The following is an 18,824-nucleotide window of genomic DNA, read 5'->3' as shown; positions in this document are numbered from 1 at the left end:
GGTAGCGTAAGGGATACCAGTGTAGGAATATCCTACCAGTGAATAAACTAGCTTGATTTGTCTGCGTGACAAAAGTTTCAAAGATCCGCGCTGGAATATGAAATTTCATTCCGCTGTTAATGGGTTTCCCTTGATTCACAAGTGTTCAGGCAGCTGCCAGGTTGTTTATGACTGTTAACTGCTTCCAAGTATTTCAGGAATTGCAGTAGGAAAGATCACTTAGTCAACAGTCTGGAAGGTGTGAATGCTAGTTGCCATCCACTTCTTGTTATTCTCTTGTTGAGAAACTAGGGGGTTGCACTCAGAAGTATTGACTCAAAAGACCTTGAGGAATGGTCATGTGCCACACAGAGCTTCGGTGCTGTTATGCATAAGAGATGGTTAAAAGGAAGGTTGCACTTTCCATAGGTGTAACCCAACCTTGTGTAATTCAAGACCTAAAAGCAAAAAGAAGTGAGGATTCACTGTAGGAACAGTGATGCTGTTCTCGTTTGCCATTCATCTTCCTACTTCCTCTTTTTTTTGTTTGGTTTTTTGTTCCTTTGTGGTTTGTGTGTGGGGTTTTTTTGGGGGGGTTCTTTTTTTTTCTTTTAGTATCTGACTTTGAGGTTAATGTAGTTAAGTATCAGTTACTGGGACCCAAATGCAAATATTCCTGCACGTGTGCATCGTGCAATTGTCCTTGAAAATGTAAAGACAATGTAAATGAAATAAAGGGAACTGAATTAAGAAACAGTAGCGTGGAGGGAAGAAAACAAAGGCTTCCAATGAAAACAAAGTGTGGAAAATACAAAAATATTTTCTGGATACCTTCTCTGCTGCCTGAAATCTAATATTCAAGAAAATAATTTTATTTTTCCCTTTTTTCCCCTGCATAAACTTGGGTACAAAATATTTATGTAAATGACCTACCATAAAGAAATATAAATAATTAATACAGGAATGTATTCATTTTTCTTGTTTTTAGGTGGTTGTTCATTTGATGAGCACTACAGTAATTGTGGTTATAGTGTGGCCTTGGGAACCAATGGATTTACCTGGGAGCAGATCAATACCTGGGAAAAACCAACAATGGATCCTGCTGTCCCAACTGGTAAGTAAGAAGCCTCAGCGGCAGCGAGGAGATATTATTCTTTGTGAGAATCAGCTGTTAGCCCTATGTGGGTGTGTAATGGGTCTGGGTACCCACAACAATGGGGCAGGATTTTATTCAGTGATAAAATGATGACTTTTATGTTCAAAATAATCTGACAACAGAATTCATAAATGTGATATGGCTTTTTACAATGTTTGCAATTTGATATCCTTGCTGAATCATTTTACACTCCTTATTCTGATTTTATTCCTGCATTTAACAGAGAGGAAATGTTTCAGACATAATATTCAAAGGTTTAGCCAGCTTTTTGCATGTTTCAGGATCAAAGAACTGTCTTATCTGTGGAGATGCATATTTGAGAGGCCAGAAAAAATAAAGCTTTGTAATGTCTGGGAATATCGGACCTTCCAGCTACCATTTACCGTTCTAATTCTGAGAAAGACAAGAAAATTCCTAAAGAATTAACTGTAGTAACTAGTGCTTGATTAGGCTGGGATTTCAGACAGTGAAATTTTCATATGCAAGAAAAACATGTCCAACAGAGAGATTTACCAGAATATCTAATTTGCTAATATATATTGAGAACACCCAATAACAGCATAGTCTTTCACATGATACTTGGAATGTTCTCTGAAGAGCTCATAGGAATGGTAATTTCTAATAGTTTTGTTTCTCACTGGAAGTTACCATTATGTTGTATATGGATGTATACGGGAATAAGTTCTCTAGTCTTAATAAAAGTGCTGTGGAGTGCTTTGTTCACATTGAAAAAGAACTTGTTTTAAGAAAGCACACTAAATTTTTCAAACAATCATAGTTTGTCTGTGTTCCTTGCCACCTAAAAGACCAGTGCAAGCCCCTTTAATGGACACAATGGCAAACAGACCTGACCGGCCAGTTAGAATTTGATTTCAGCCCTAAGAAAAAAGTATTTGTTCTGGTTAATGCCTTGCACTCTGAGAAGCATGAGCTAAATGGCAGCACTGGAACATAATGTTCAAGAGGTATTCTTATGCCTGTAATTATTGGGGTAAGAGACTTGTAATTGCTAGCTGCCTGTTAAGGATACCATGGAGAGCTGAAACAACAATAGCTCCCTGCCGTAGCCATTGACAGACAGCCCAGTCTTCATCCCTGTATGCCTGTTGTCAGTTAGAAAACAAGCGCACCAGATACCAGCCTAGTTGCTGTTTCTCCATCACCAAAGGTTGGTTAAGTTGTGGGTTTTTTAATAATTTTATTATTGGAAATTCAGAACAGGATCTTTCAAAGTGTATAACACCTAGTTACCACTTGATTTGGCTGTGGTGTCCCCAAAGAAGTTAGTTGTGAAAATTGCAGTTTTCTGGTCTTGTCTGTAAGAATGTACTTCATCATTCTGGACGATGTTGCTTTTCTAATGATGGCAATTTTATCTCCATGGTTCCTCAGCTTCTACCCTGTTGTGTCCTGTTCTTCATCCCTGGTAAAGACGTAGCTAGAGAGACATAATGGTTCTTTGAATTAACTGATTGATCCCAAACTGATCTGAAGGAATAGGAACATAGACAGTTTTGATGCAATTTGGAAAGCAAGGAATAAATGGGAGGGCTTACATGGCTTGAACTGGATGATTTCAATACTTTGTCAACTCTAAATATTAAGGTAAACCTATCTTCCTGGCCTCCTTATGAAGATGTATGGTCATCTGAAGTATGCTGGAATCAGAGAAATCAATAGGCAAACAACAGTCTGGAATGGCATGGTAAAAAAAAAAAAAAAGCCCAAAACAAACAAACCAACCAACCAAAAAAAACCCCCACAAACCAAAAAACCCACCAAAGACCAAACCCCAAAAAAACAACCCCAAAACACTGCAATGTAATTTTTGCCAAGGCTTTCAGAATTATTTCTTCTAAAACTAAATAAATACAGAGCTCTGTGTTTTCCCCCTTAGTATATCATTCCATGGTATCTAGTAGTACTAATAGATACCTAAAGATGTTAGAGCAGTGTCATGGTTTAACCTCAGTTGACAACTAAGTCCCACACAGCCACTTGGTCACTCCCCCCTAGTGGGATGGGGGAGAGATTTGGAAGGGTAAAAGTGAGAACACTTGTGGGTTGAGATAAAGACAGTTTAATAGGTAAAGCAAAAGTCATGCGCACAAGCAAAGCAAAGCAAGGAATTCACTCACCATTTCACATGGGCAGGCGGGTGCTCAGCCATCCCCAGGACAGCCGGGCTCCAGCACGCGTAGCGGTGCCTTGGGCAGACAAACGCCATCGCTCCCAACGTCCCCCTGCCCCCTTCCTCCTCCTCCCCCCAGCTCTGTGTGCTGAGCGTGACGCCGTACGGTGTGGGACAGCCCTGGGCTCAGCTGGGGTCAGCTGTCCCGGCCGTGTCCCCTCCCAACTCCCTGTGCCCCCAGCCTGCTCGCGGGTGGGGTGGGGCAGAGGCAGACAAGGCCTGGGCTCGGTGTCAGCGCTGCTCAGCAGGAACGGAACATCCCTGTGTTACCAGCACTGTTTCCAGCACACATCCAAAACACAGCCCCATACCAGCTACTGTGAAGAAAATTAACTCTGTCCCAGCCAAAACCAGCACAAGCAGCTGCAAATTTAATAAAGGTTAGACATCCAATAAGAAACAGAAAGCTTTATTGTAGAAAGATGGAAAGGTAAAGCAGCCATCAACTTGGAACGTGCTGATAAGGAAGTATTATCTAAAGAGATTTTAAGGGGCATAAAGGGAAATAACTCAGTTCCTCACGTTACTAATTGATGTCTTAAGACCATTCACACAAAACAAAGGGCAAAATCAGTGGGTAGAATTAGAAGATCAACCACAGCAAATGTGTACAGAAGGCTCTAGCAACAAAAACATGTTTTCAAGATCTGTCCAAATCGTGCTAACCTTGAAGTAAATTGTAGTGGTCAATTAGACTGCCCAAAGCTAGCTGAAATGTTCAGAGCTATTCTTTAGAGTCTGTATTGCAGGATAGAATCATAATGCATGTTGTTTATATTGGTTACTCATTGAAAATCTGTTTTGTGAGAAGAAAAAATGTTTACTTAAAATTCATCTAGTGGCAAAGCCAGGCGAGTAAACTGATGAACAGCACGTTCCACTCCTACAAGCAGGGACGTCTTTAAAACCAGAGTACTAGAACGTTTGGTGATTGACTTTCCATTCCATTTAATTTCTCTATAGCAGCTGAAAGCAGCAGGGTGTAAATCCACTGAGCTGCAGGATGTGAGAGGTAGTGACAAAGAGGTGTTTGTGGAATAAGCATCTTCTGGTGGCCAGCCGTAGCCAGGAAAGCTCCTTAGCATGAAGAGCGGTGCCAGAATGCATAGGGTTCTGCGAATGCAAGCAGTGATGTAGATTTTCTTTATCAGGTTGGTGGTTTAGACACTACCTTATCTTTGTACATGGAAATAGATTAAAAATACTACATTGTGGAAATGGTAAAAACACAAAGCGAGCAGGCATTAGGTTGGTGCAATGATGCCAAGTCTGCAGCGCAGCCTGCTGGGAGACGTTGGCGAGAAGCGTGGCCTGCCCCCACCCTGGTCAGCCAGCCCGCATTAACATTGCCGTCGGAGAGTTCCTTCTGTAAAACGTATCGGCTTTCGTAAGTGCCAGCAGGTCCCTTTGAATTCAACCAAGCCACACAATTCTGTCCTTCTGAAGGCTAATGATAATATCTAGCACTTTTTAGAGTACTTTTCGTCGTTAGAGCTCAGAGTGCTCTTCAAACGAGGTCAGTACCACGAATGAGAGCCTGACTCTATAGTGCTGTGTAATTCTCTGCTGACACGCTGCTGCAAAGGTCTCTGCCCAGGGATGACCTTCTATTCTTTATTTTTTGAATTAAAATGTCAAAAAAAAGGTCAATTAAACTGCTCCATTAGCAATGTAGAAGTTTGCAGGCAATTTGTTTTACTCCACTGCTAGCAAATAAACTGTTTTCCATGAATTCTATGATTAATTCCTTAGGGCTGGAAACAGTGTTAATTGGGGGATTAAGAACCAGATGTCTGTTGTTCTGAATAAATGTTTCAAAAACGTGAAAGAAATGAATTGTAGGTATCCAATCTCCAGACTTTAGTGGGAGTCTCATTCCACCTCCTTGCATAATAATAGGAGTGATTATAACAAAATATTTTTTAACAGATGGGTGTTTACTTAAGCCTGAATACCCTCAGTGATGAGTATTCTACAGCCTTTGGGCTCCTTGTTCCACTCTTTGAGTTATAAAGGTTCTCAGTCTTAATTTTCTTTTTTATGGCTTCATCTCATTATTTTTTGTTCCATCTTTGACAAGGGAGAATAATCACTTGTTGCTCTTTTTTATAGTATCTTTTATATAGTTGCATGCAGTTAAGTCTTTGTTTTGCAGGACTAAACATGACCCAGTCCTTTTAACCTTTCTTAATTCAGTGTCTCATTTCCTTCCCTCTACCCTATGCCTTCAGTCATTCCTTTCTTAACTTTTTCGGGTATTTTGCCTAAAGCTGTGTTACCGAGCAGGGAGTCAATACTCTGCATGACAGTGCTGGCGAAGCACAAGACTTTAATTCTGTGATAGGAGTTCAAGGTACAGCAAGTAGATCTCTCCCGCTCCTCTCTTTTTTCCATCTTGTAGTTTTCATTACCCTTTTTCTGTAAATATTCAGACTTTGTGTGCTGGTACTAGATGATGTGAGATGGACATGGCCATTTAGTTTGTGTTGGATCATGGAAGTTATTTTCTTGATTGGTAAAGTAGGGCCTGAGCTTTTCCGTGGTTATGAGGCAGATACCTGGTTAGCACAACAAGGAAATACATTTTGTTTAAACTAGCCAGACAAAAGTACTGTCCTTATTTTTCATGTTACAACACTGCAGTATTCCCTGGACCTGCCTGCACTTGCAGCAGTTGCAAGAATAATATTAACAATGAAAGTATTAACATTTGCACGTTTGAAGTATTTTACCATTATTTGCTAATTAGCTCCAATGGAGGCTTAACCAGGGCTGACTAGACTGAAGTAATTACTTTAATTGTATTAAAACTGATTCTACTCTGAATACAAAGCCATCACACCACGTGCTTTTCTACAGCAGCATTCCTTGGTGTTAGATTTACTGTTAATCTCAAGTTTGCTTTTGTGAAGTTTCCCTGTTCGAAGTTAGCAGATAAGCAGTCAGCGCACAGAGGCTGAAGATCTGGCCCCATCTGCCTGACTGCTCGCTTCCTTTCATGTCTGTAACTTGGCACTTAGCGTGAGTGCTACTTTGCGTATGTGCGTGTGTATATGTACATAGAAATATATCTATATGCATGCTCTGTATCAGCGCTGTTTCTTGCTGAATTGCTTTCTAAGTAGACATCCTGTTTGTCTAGGAAACAAGTTTAGATATTATGAATTTTGGGATGAGCAAAATGTTTGGAACAAATTAGGGTCTTTTTTTCTATATATATATAAAAAAAAAAATTAGAGTTACAACACTTGTATGTTGCTTAGCAAGTGCAGATTGCCTCACTTTACTTACTTGTTCCACGGAGTCCACAAATTCTCTGCAAAGAGAAACAGGACCTGTGATCGACCAAAGGTGGTTTTGTGGTAGAAATAGATGCATTTTTACCTTTCTAAGAGCCAAACTTGCTTGCAATGTCTAACTTGTGGTTTGGAAGATGCAAAATAGTTGTGGAAAATGCTACTGATACATAGTTTTATGGATTGTGTGTATTTCTCTGAGCTTATCAAGTAGCAGGCAACCAGTGTTGCACCAGTGGCTCAGAAGTGCACACAGCGTCTTTGTGCTTCCTCTGTTGACAACTGAGCTAGAGGATTCAGTGTTCTATGGTGCTTCTGAAGACTATGGCAGGTTAGTACCAAGTGGCTGCTAACTCCACCATTAGTGCTTATCGCACTTGCAGCACTGAAAGGTCTGGTTCCCCCTTCAGAGATGTAGTCCGCATTTGCTCTATAATCTTCCCCCGTGAACTTGGAGGAGGAGTCTGTGCTGAACCCTCTTAATGGTGGGCATTTTGAGATAATAGATGGCAAGGTTAAGGCACAAAAGGGTTCCGAGTGCTTTCTTATGTGAGTTTGCATTGTGTGGCCCAATGAAGTGAACACAGCTCGAGAGCTGTTCGCTGTGTGCAACTCATCAATTCCCTTGAATGCACTGCACCACCTCGCTGAGAATTTATAGCAGAATTCCTTTGCTTTCATCTTACAGCAGAGATAAGGGATGAGGACTCTTCCTGCATCTAATTGGGTGTGTTCTTTTGTTCCAGTAACTTGGAGGGCTCTCTGAGCTTCTCACTGAAAGAACAGAAGGGTTATCATCATTAGTGTTGCTTCGTGAACTACTCATTTAGCCGGCGAACATCATAGACATGATGTATATATGAATACCAGATGGCTAAATTCTACTTGGACTCCACTGAACTGAGTGAAGTTTTATGTTAGTCTAATAGGCCAAATGCTTTCCTATGTCACCTTCCTCTTTTTGTTGAGTGGCACCGTGGAGTTACAGCGTGAATGAATAATTATGAAACAACTTTCCTTGAGGAAGGTGATAACCGTCCATCTATGCCCACATTGAAGACAGGCGGGTTCCTTTAATTTCGTTGAGGAGATTACTGATGTGAAGGTAGTGTTAACCTCTACAAAGAACAGAGAACCTCTGTGCATAGGTCAGACATTTGTCTTTTTTTCTTCAGGCTAGAATTGAATGCCAGCAGGAGTTAGACTCAACATTTGTAAATTTGAAAGGTGATGCAATAAAATTAACATTTTCCTGTGTCTTAGTGTATTAATTCTGGCTCACAAGAAAATACACAAACAAACTTGTTAAAAGAATAAATTAAAATTCAACTCTGTATATGATGAATCATGATCCAATTTTGTCTGAGGGAGAAAGAAATTTGGCTCAGCTGTGTCTGTATATTGTTTTTCTACAAAAAATATTTTTTGCAGGGGAAATTACTAAGAATGAGTCAAACATGTTTCTCCCTACTCTTTCACTTCCATACAAGTAACTACATTAGTCTGGGGACAGGTAATGAACTCAAAGTAATTTCTCAGCTTTTAAGGTCTAAGCAGAAAGGGATCTCCAGAAGCTTTCCCCAGTGCATTTTTATTTTGTTGTTTATTATGCAGATTCATGTCTGTGTTTTGGGGTTCTTTTTTATAGTTGCAGTTATAAATAGTTCTTCCCCACTTCCAGAATTTGATCCCTATTTTACACAAACCTGAGTTTTGGGGGTTGATTGCTTATTTTCCTGGATTTATTTTAGTGGGTGTGCATGAGAACATTCAGGCTGTCAGGAAAGTCTACTATTTTGGCCTATTTATGAATGCAGCTTTGGCAGGAGTGTAACCTTGCAAGCAACTAGAGGGAACTTCTTCTGCACTATGGACTTTAATTGCTGTGTCTTACTCTATCCAGTAAGGCCCCCAAAAGCTATTACTATAACTGGCTCTGTAATGGCTGCTCAAAGCCCAGCACTAGGGTTTAGCTGCCCCTCAGAAGAATATTTTTTTGCTGTCTCATATCAGCTCTACATTGTCAGTAACTAAATCATTCACGCATTAGTAGACAATCTTGCTTCTTCAGGCAGGGAAAGCCAGCAATGAAGACCATGAGCAATTGCTGCTTCTGCGCAGAACTGATTTCAGAAAGGTAACAACTTAAAGCGATTAGTCTTAAGAGTGATTCTTACCAAGTATTTGCTTTGTGTCTTGTGTTCCTTTGTTCTAACACCAAGTAGAGCCTTTCTTTTGAGCTTAGGAGTAGTAGTTTTGGATGGAATAGAAATAGTGAAGGACCATTTGACCTAAGTACATGTGAAATTGCAGACCTGTAAATTAAGAATATCCCACTTAAAAGCTAAGTAGTTAGCAATTCCATGGTGTAAGATGTAAGAGGAGTTCATTTAATTAAGAACACTTAGTCCTCTAGAGGCCTTCTGCTGAAGGGAAATTAAGTCTCCGGTTTTTAATACTTTGTCATTCATATTATAAATGTGAGTTAGAATTTCTCCTTATGTGCCACTGAGAGAGGTTAGCAGAAGCATACTTGCACTTAGATGTAGATGGTACTTTGGTACTGAAATCAAGCTTAGCAAGGATGTGTAGCCTTCTCTGAACATGCATGGTATAAAGAAATGTTATCAAAGATGTCCAAAAGAATGACTTCTAGGAAGGCCTTTTAATGACCCCGAAGGGATTGCTGTCTGTACGGAATACGTGTAGTGGCTGCACCTTGATGTGTTAAATGGTACATTTGAACTGTTGTCAGTCTATTTCTGGTCCCTTTCCGTCAAAGCGGTCAGAAATGGAGCTGTTTGTGAATGTCAGGACCTTTCCATTATCACCATTAGTGAGACCATGACACTTTCAAAGCACTGCCATAACATCATCAGCATCACACTAGGAGGAAGGACAAGAAAGCCATTGTTGTAGGTGTTTTTCCTCCATGGTTTCGGTACTGAAGCATATTAATTTTTCTCAGCACCTGTTGGCTCTAGCAGAAACTGATGCCTTTCAGCATCTTAGTACACGGTCTGTGTTTTTTGTAATCTATTATTCTGAGCTCTGTTAGGACATGCTGTCCAGATGCCAAGTGTGTTAAAACTGTTTTTTTGTTTGAAAGCCAAGTTAGGGAATTGTATAGCCACACCAATGGGAAAACATTTCTCAATAATAACTTTAAAAGCTTCAGGAGTTGGGGGATGGAAGGAAGACAGGTTTCTTCCACATAGATGAAATCTAGTTTAAATCTGTTGAAATAAATATGGTTGTATTGAAATAAGGCTAGAATACAAAACAAACTTTGACTTAGATCTTTTGTTTAAATACTTATTTCTGTGGAAATTCTTTCTATAGTAAGGGTCAGATTGATAATTTAATACCCCTTCACTCATTTTAGAAAATTCAGAGCGAGAAGCATGCTTAAGGAAGAACAGGAGTAAACAAGGTGCATATGTAGAATGAGGGATGGGGAAGGTCTTTCTGGGGAAGATGGGATACTAAAAATGATAAATATGAAGCTAGTGGATATTAAGGAACAGAGGAAAAGCAGTGACTAAAATAGGAACAAATGTTTCAGAAGGAGTAGGTAGAATCTAGTGATAGTGAAGGAATTGACAGGATTAGGGAGTATTGCAGGTCTAGTGAGAGCTTAAGGCATTTGTCACAGAACCTCCTCTCCATTGGGTAGAGATATAGAATGGTTTGGGTTGGAAGGGACCTTAAAGATCATCTCGTTCTTGTTCCAACCCCGCCTGCCATGGGCAGGGATGCTTTCCACTAGACCAGGTTGCTCAAAGCCCCATCCAACCTGACCTTGAACACTTCCAGGGATGGGGCATCCACAACTTCTCTGGGCAGCCTGTTCCAGTGCCTCACTACCCTCATAGCGAAGAATGTCTTCCTTATATCTAATCTAAATCTACCCTCTTTCAGTTTAAAACCATTACCTCTTGTCCTGTCACTACACACCATTGTAAAAAGTCCCTCTCCAGCTTTCTTGTAGGCCCCCTTCAGGTACTGGAAGGCTGCTCTGGTCTCCCCAGAGCCTTCTCTTCTCCAGGCTGAACAACCCCAACTCTCTCAGCCTGTCTTTGTAGGAGAGGTGCTCCAGCCCTCTGATCATCTTCATGGCCCTCCTCTGGACTCACTCCAACAGGTCCATGTCCTTCTTACGTTGGGGGCCCCAGAGCTGGATGCAGTACTCTGGGTAGGGCCTCATGAGAGCAGAGACCTTCCTCGACCTGCTGGTCACGCTTCTTTTGATGCAGCCCAGGATACGGTTGGCTTTCTGGGCTGCAAGTGCACATTGCCAGGTCATGCTGAGCTTTGCATCAACCAACACCCCCAAGTCCTTCTCCACAGGGCTGTTCTCAATCCATTCTCCGCCCAGTCTGTCTTTGTGCTTGGGATTGCCCTGACCCATGTACAAGACCTTGTATTTCTTTATCCTGGAAGGTTGGTTAGCAAGCTAGAGATGGAAAAATCTCATAGGAAAGAAGTTCCAAGAGGAGAATGACTTGAAAAATCTGCATAGGGCAAATGGCCGAAGTCAAGACAGACCAGATTTGAAAAGAGGAAGGAGAAGGTTATGAATGAACAGACAAATGCTGACAGATAAGGATTTACAAAAGGAAATGCTGAGGAAATTATAGACAAAATTACTCCTCAGAATTGATCCAAGAAAGCAACTGAGGCATTAAATAGGCATTCAAAGTAGAGGCTGGGCAGAATACAGGAGAGGCAAAAAGTGTAGTTAAGGTTGTCACTCAGTCCCTCGTGCTTTAATAGCAGAGCCTTGCTAAGTCTGTATGAATTTTCAGCTTTTTGCAGTTGCTTAACATAGAGTCAGTGGAATTCTCCTGAAGTCCCTTAAATTCAGTGGAAACTAGGTATAATCTCTTACAGAAGCTGTATACTGCAGTGGATTGGATTGCCTGGCTAATGCACTACTTTTTTTCCCCGTTTGTCTTGTTTTTCCCAGTGAACTCTCATCTTTCTCCTTTCTTTCTTTTTTCTTTTTTTACTTCTATCACAAAACCATCACACCACTTAACAGACTCTCAGCATCTGAGTACAAAGCTATTGTACAGTATCTAAGATTCCAGTGTTATGAATTATTTAACTAATGCTGTTTCTTTATCATAGGCCCGATTCAGTGTATAGTGAAATAATTGGAAGTCTTTCCACCAGCTTCAAAATAAACAGGATGGGGATTCATAATGAGCAGTGTACACGGTCTAGATTTTCAAATGCTTCACTATTTAGTTAGAAGGATACAGACTGTTTGGTTGGAACTGAGAACTGTTGCTATTGGGAATTTGTGGGGAAAAAAGAGTTCGTTTTTTATGCTTAGGAAATATTAGCATTTGCTCTGCCCAGTATTAGATATTTAGTGCATGTAATTTGGCACATGAAAAATACTGGCTTTAAATAAGTCTATTTTCTGGAAGTCATTTATACGTGTACAAAAGGAAGTTGATAGAAACAATATTCAGATATTCTCACAGGGAAAAATAATGTATGCATCTCCTGCATAGGCAATCCAACCTCTTCCATATCATTCACCTCTTTTAGTAGGGAGTGGAAACTGTTGTGGTTGTATTCCTTTGAGATGAAAGTTGTAATATTACAAATTATCACTTGTTTTCAGTATTGACTAGAAAAATAAATGCAATTATGTTTATGAATGTTGAAAATTAAGCAAAATAAAGCAATTGTATGTGTTTGAGGATCTTTTCAGATGAAAAGCTGTATTCACTGAATTCTCATCGGCTCTTTTTCTTACCGTCATGTTTCATGATGTGAACTCTCAATTGAATGAACAGCTGTGGTAAAAATGGCGCCAGCCAAGTCACAGGGAATTCACAGAAAATTGAGACATTTCAGGCTGTAACACAAGCCCTTTTGAGCCCTCATTTACCTTGAGAAATGTTTGGCTTTTTATTAGTATAATTTCTACAAATAGAGAGGTGTCAAGCCCTTATTTGCAGTACTCACACTTGGTGCTTTGGGGTGGGCCTCATACAGACAGAACAAAGATGCTTCACTGTCACTATAAAGAGGGTTTATATTTCTAATTGTGGAAATAGTTGGGGTTTTTTTCTGGTTTTCTACTTTGGATTTACTTACGGTGCAAGTATGAGGGTAATACGAAGGAAATGCCGGTGTTGATCAGAAGGATATTCTAAGGAAAGCAGAATAGGAGAACTACAACACAGCTCAGGTGTCTAAGAACCTCCTTGGTTTATCCAATTCTTCTAAAACAAAACTATCCTTAACACTACAGATCTGACTACATCCCTTTGATCTTTGAAAATACCATCTATTGCCTTGCATGGGTGCTGGCTGAGTCGGGCCATAATCTCAGCGGGTGTTTTACCCAATCTTCCCGCTCTGCCTCCGGCGCACACGGCAGCGTAAGCTGGGTGTGGAAGCGCGCTGGGAGAACAAACTCAGAGGCAGTAAGTGGCCTGCCCTCTTCAAAACCATGAAAGAGCAGAGCTGTTTCTCTGATTAATTTTAAGATGCTTTAGAACAAATGTTTTATGTACTGAAAGTTTATGCGGTGCTTCCATTTTTAATTTACTTTTATACCACATGTCTTTAATGCCCAAATTAGTAACTCTTTAAGCAGTGTGATTTACGTTTTCACAGGATAGCTGTTAGTGACACCTCCGCACAAGTCAGTCTGCCCCATAAACTCAGGCTTAGCTATTCGCCATTCAGATACCGCGTGAAAATGTAAATACTTCAAAAGTTCCATTTTACTCCATCCCTCTTTTGTTTTCTGTGTGTATGAGACTCTTGGTATTTCTTTTTTTCCCCAGTACCATCTTCATTTTTTAATCTGCTCCAGTTTATGGTAGTGAAAATCAAGCTGTAAAGAATCTTGGCAATAAAAACTGAACCACCTTTTCCTTCACCCCCAGTCTGACTAGGATATAGTCAAGATATTTAAAAAAAAAAAAAAAAAAAAGGAAAGGTAAAACCAAAAAAGAGCTATAAGCTAAATTAACTTCTTGCTAAATTTGATGCAGTCTAGGGTGACTCTGTGAAGATGTACCGTAGATATTGCTGTGCATTCTCATGGCCAGTTTTACAACTCCATCTGTCCATAGCAGGCAAATGTCTTTCCCCCTTTCAGTTTTATAGGTTTAAGTTGTTTAGCAGTATAGTTATGGGAATATTCAAAGGAGGAATCATAACCAGAAAAAAATGGTTTAGCTTAGTTCTCATTAGCTGTTCATCTAGAACAGATTGTATAGGATGGTCTTCTGGAGTGTGTCTAATTGCTGCAGCATGGTAATTTAATGGGGACACATTTTTATAAGCTTGTTTAAGTGCATCTGTGCCAACTGACCTCGCAGCTTGGTGTGCAGTGATTCAGCTCTGGAAACTAGAGTTTAAATATAGGCTCTCATTTGTATGGCCCCCTTTGATCTTCATTCACTTTTATGTATATATTTGATTTTTTTTATATGGCATCTGGCATCCCTGTGATATCTGAACTAAAACTCTTCACCCTCCGTCCTATTCACCATCCATAAATGTTTGTTATTCTTCAGTCCAGCTTTCAAGTCCAAACAATCCAGTTCCCTACGTTTTTACTTTTTTTCCTTATGTTCTGAGCTTTTCTTCGCATAACATTCACGTTCCTTTACTTTGTTTAGGAATTAAGTTTTCCTCTTTTGCTCAGAAGTGTTTTTACACAGCAACAAACCAAGAAGGTCCCAAAACTCTCTACTCGTGCAGCTGTTACCACGCCGTTTCCATGTGTCTTTTCTCAAGACCTTGCGTCCATTTCCTTTTCTTCTTTGTTCCCTTCTTCTTTGGCCTCATCCCTCAGGATTTTCTGTCACTCACAGCCTCGAGTCTGGTGAGACACAGATCTGTAAAACTGTTTCCTTCAGGTTGCCGGGAAAGCAGGACACGCACACTCTGTTGCAACTCCGCTGAATTGGTACAGAAAGCATTCCTCAGCCTTGTAGCCTTTAAGTGAGAAACAGGATTTCAAAAGCTAATTTGCTTGTTTTTGTAGCATGATCTTAATTCTACAAGGGAGAGAAGATGATCTAATCTAATTTAATTTTGCTCTTTGAGAAGAAGGGAGATCACTTGGCCAGCTGCTGCTCTGAGCAAACATGGAGCGTGCAGGCTACAAGATAAGCTTTGAACTTTATCAAGTCTCTTGGCAGTATATGCTAATGTGCGCTGTTGGGAGATTTCTGAAACTTTTGCCTCTGATTGTATTTAATTAGTGTGCTGTTCCAAATGAGCTGTAACTCACTGTAAAATAAGTAAGAGCTGTTACACATAGGGCTTTCTCTGTCCCTGACGCTTTAGTGTTTGGGCAGGGTGGAGTGTGAGGATGCATATTTGGCCTGATTTGTGAAAGCACAGTACTGCTGTTTATTTTGATTCCTTTTTAAAACTTTAAGCACAATCTCTTCTATTCAAGCTGCTCATTGGTTAGAAGAGGAAAAAGTGTGTGCTCCAATCCTGTGTTCGAAGAGGAAACACTTTTCTCCCCAAGTATTTGAACTTGTAACAGTATGTTAGTAATGTAAGGAAGCATCTCAGAGCTCTAGTGGTCATGCTAAATTTCCCTCTAGATAGTGACAAACTCCCTTGAAAACTAAATCCACCATAATTTAGTGCCTCAGGGCTCATGCTAATCTTCCCCTGAGGTGGATTTGTTGTATTCTTAAACCTGCAGTGTCCAGGTGCAGTAAGTTTTGCCAGTATGTTAAGATACAGTTTCACGTCTATCACTTTTGCAATGGTCTGCCAGCTTTCTCCTGTAGGCAGCCTCACACGTTCCAAACCTTCCATTAACTGGAGTTTGCCGTCTCGGCTTCCATCCATACTGTGCATCCCCAGTGTGAGATCTGGCTTCCCATGAAACCTAGAGAGATGTACTACAGGGTGCATAGTGTTGACAGATGTGTGTTTTAGCCATGTACGGTAATTTAAAAGTCATATTTTGGGAAAAATTGGAGCTTTGTTGTGATTACCATCTTAGCTCTCTTGCTGATGAGCTCATCAAGTTTAGCATCTGTGGAGTAAGCAGTCTGCCGTGTCTCTTTACATATCTTGATCTTCTTCCATGCAGTAGTGGTCTAGTCTGCTTGACAAAGACATGCGTGTCTTCAAGAAGATAAAACTGAACCGGGGTTAAGTTACAGGAATTCTGTCCTGTGTTCTTGGACGTACAGCAGAAGCGGATGACCATTCCAAGAGAAGAGTCAGTGTTATAGTGCTTGAGAGACTTCACTGCTGCCCTGTACGGCAACCTGGATAAGACACAGGGTGAGAACCGATAACCCGTGAGATAATAGAGAGGGGGTCACTGTGTACAGTACACTAAAACTGCTTTGCTTACCCAGGTTGAGAGGTTATGAATGTGTGAAGTCAGTAACTTCAGTCTGTCTTGCTCCCTGCATTCCAGACTTTCTTCTAGACATTTTTGTAAATGTGCAGTCCGCTAGGACAAAAAGCTTAACTTTTTTTTTTTCATTATATCATCTCAAAGATATTATAATTTCATACATGTGGTTTAAATCAAATAACTGACTTTCTCATCACCTGTTGTGAGATCCGGGCAAGCACAGGTCCAGACTACAGTTTCACATCGAGACTGGCCCATTGCTGACTCGATACATCACATGCCTGCAGGTTCTAGGTTCTATTTAGACCCCTTAGACATCTCTCTAAGCAAAAAAAAATCAAAACATTTAGCCAAAATCTTAGTATTGGCTCAAAGACAAGTATGAACTGCTCGGAAATTCTCGTTTGGATCCAGACGCTGCTCTGTGAGAGCCTTTCCAATACAGGTAATACACTGAGAATTATTTTGACTTTCTTATTTTATCAGCTATCTCTTTAGATTTCTATTTTTCTTTGTCTGAGAGACTTAAGAAATAGATGAATCACCAACATCCTCCCTCTGAAATAGAGTTCATACCTTCCATATTAAAAATAAAGTATTGCATCAAGTCCTTCATAAGGGCTCAATCTCCATCTTTTATGGAAAAAGAGAAGCCACTGACGTTTCTATCTGAAATTGACTCTTTGCTGAAATTGAAATCACCTTAATGATTCATCCCTACTACTTTTAACTAAAGGAATCTGACCAACACTACGGATTTGGTGGTTTTTTTTAGTCACCCTACAACTCTATGCTTACTTTTTTTTTTTAGCTCTTGAGATAGCAGACTTAATCCTCTCACCTGCTTTTCCTGAATACATTTACATTATTCCAAAAGTAAAGGCAATAAGTATTATCCCACTTGATAAATATATTTAAAGCTTTCTTAAATTAAGTTCAGATATGAAATCTGAGAAGCGTGCATCAGGGTCATAAATGTACAATGTAATAGCCCATGTAGAATTCAGTGGGCTATGACAAATTTTCTACAAGCACGAATACTAGGCTCTGTATTTTATGCATGTACTCCCACGCATCTGCCTGAACTTAGAGAAAGTGATAAAAACCTACCAACCTTAGAGCCTATTCTATACTTTATTTAATAGGTGTTTTTAGGGGATTGACTTCAGTCTTTTCATTCAGTTTACATACGCTTACTCCTGGAAATTCCTTGACTGTGTAGGGGTCTCCTTGTTTGAGTTGAGAGATGTAGCTCTTCCCTTTTGTACCTCTGCCTACCAGGCATGCGTGGACCACAGCTGAGCCCTCTCATGCATCTCTGGTAGAAGTGTAATTCTGCAGTAGAACGATTATAGGGCTGTAGAATGCGTACCAAATTTGCAATTAAATGTTTTTTCTGCCATTAACTCATCCTGCAACCTGAGATCCGAACACCAGTCTACACTTTTTCCTCGCTATTTACATCACCATAAATAAGAATGTTTTTACAAACTAATTATGTTTTAAAAAAATACATGCATAATCACTGTTGCCTTCACTTACTGTCTCTAATTGAAAGTTTGCTAGAAAAACTCTGTTGTCCAGGACAATGTAAGAGTTTCTGTTGTGGTGTTTGCTTTTAGTCTATATTGTTAAAGCAATATAAGAGTACTGTGATGGCCACTGCTACACTGACATGGAAGCGAAATCAAGAAATCCCTGCACAGAAACAATAAGCTCTGCCATCACTTCATACCAACGCAGCTGCGGCTGCCCTACGAGAGGACAAGTGTTCAGGTGCATAGGTGGAAGACTGTAGGTTTGGTAGACATCTTTATAAGTAGTTCCGGCATGTAAGAGAATTCAGCTAATTTTTGGTTAGTTAAAACTAAATGGAGAGTTTGGTGCAGAAGTGAAGGAAATGGTTCCAGCTTCTCTAAACACACAGTAAACGTTCTTTTCCATAGTCTCTTCACTGCAGCTTTACTTCAGAATACTTAACCGTTCAGAGTACTTGGCTCTACAAATCCCATACTGAATATTAAAAATGTTTTTTTCAGGATACCGGTATAACTGCAGTCAATCAACATTACAGTAGTGCAATCTTATTGAATTTCTGTCAGGAATGTAAATGAGAAGCCGTTCTGTTTTAAAAGCTTCAGCTAATATAATTAATTGCATTCATTTTCAAGGTGATGTCTTGCTTGTTTGGGGGAATGAGCAATAGGGAATAAAAAAAATGGAAACTTCATCAGTGATAACAAAAGAGATAGCGATTTACTAATTGCCTTTTGCTGTTTTGTGACAGTTTCTATCTCTTACTAGTGAAAGAATCTGCCTGAAGTCACTGAAAACATTTTTGTGTTTAGAGATTAGTAAATATACTACAAGTAATTGTTTAGTTGTAAATTTGTTGTTTTCTTTCATGGGGACCTAGATTTGTCTCCTGCGTTTTGTAGCGAGTGTGGCCATTTACCCTGTGACCCCTGTGCTTTAGGTAAAAATACGTTCTGAAGGCCTTAAGTGAGATTTCGGCAGAGCAGAATGTAATTGGGAGCAACCCTCTCTCGCTGGGTGCAGTGGAGCAGAGCCCCGTTGGCACCTGTGCTCTCGCAGTTTCAGCTCCAGGAAATATTAAAAAGTGGTGTTTTAAATCAGTTGAACAAAGGGGCTACAGGCTGCTGCAGATTCTGCATGTGTCCCCATATTGCTGCCATATCAAAACTCAGTCCCCCATGAATTAAATGAACAGAATCAGACTCGGTCGTCTCGTTCAACTGCTTGATATCTAGTAGGGTATTTCTTTACTGCCGTAAAATTTCATTGTGTAATGACCTGTCCTAGAGA

The 18,824-nt window shown here is 40.1% G+C and overlaps 1 protein-coding gene across 1 annotated transcript in view; it reads left to right on the top strand.

Moving 5' to 3' along the window:
- Positions 1-942: 942 nt before the first annotated feature.
- Positions 943-18,824, top strand: part of PTPRT (protein tyrosine phosphatase receptor type T) — a 339,432-nt gene continuing 321,550 nt past the window's right edge. Inside the window, exon 1 of the mRNA XM_075721369.1 lies at positions 943-1,093. Coding sequence (XP_075577484.1) covers positions 943-1,093 — 151 coding nt within the window. The remainder of the gene's footprint in view (positions 1,094-18,824) is intronic.

This window comes from Pelecanus crispus, chromosome 14 (genome assembly GCF_030463565.1).
Source record: "Pelecanus crispus isolate bPelCri1 chromosome 14, bPelCri1.pri, whole genome shotgun sequence".
NCBI classification, from domain to species: domain Eukaryota; kingdom Metazoa; phylum Chordata; class Aves; order Pelecaniformes; family Pelecanidae; genus Pelecanus; species Pelecanus crispus.
Note: the sequence above shows the minus strand (reverse complement) of the source record. Positions and strands in the feature narration are given on the sequence as shown.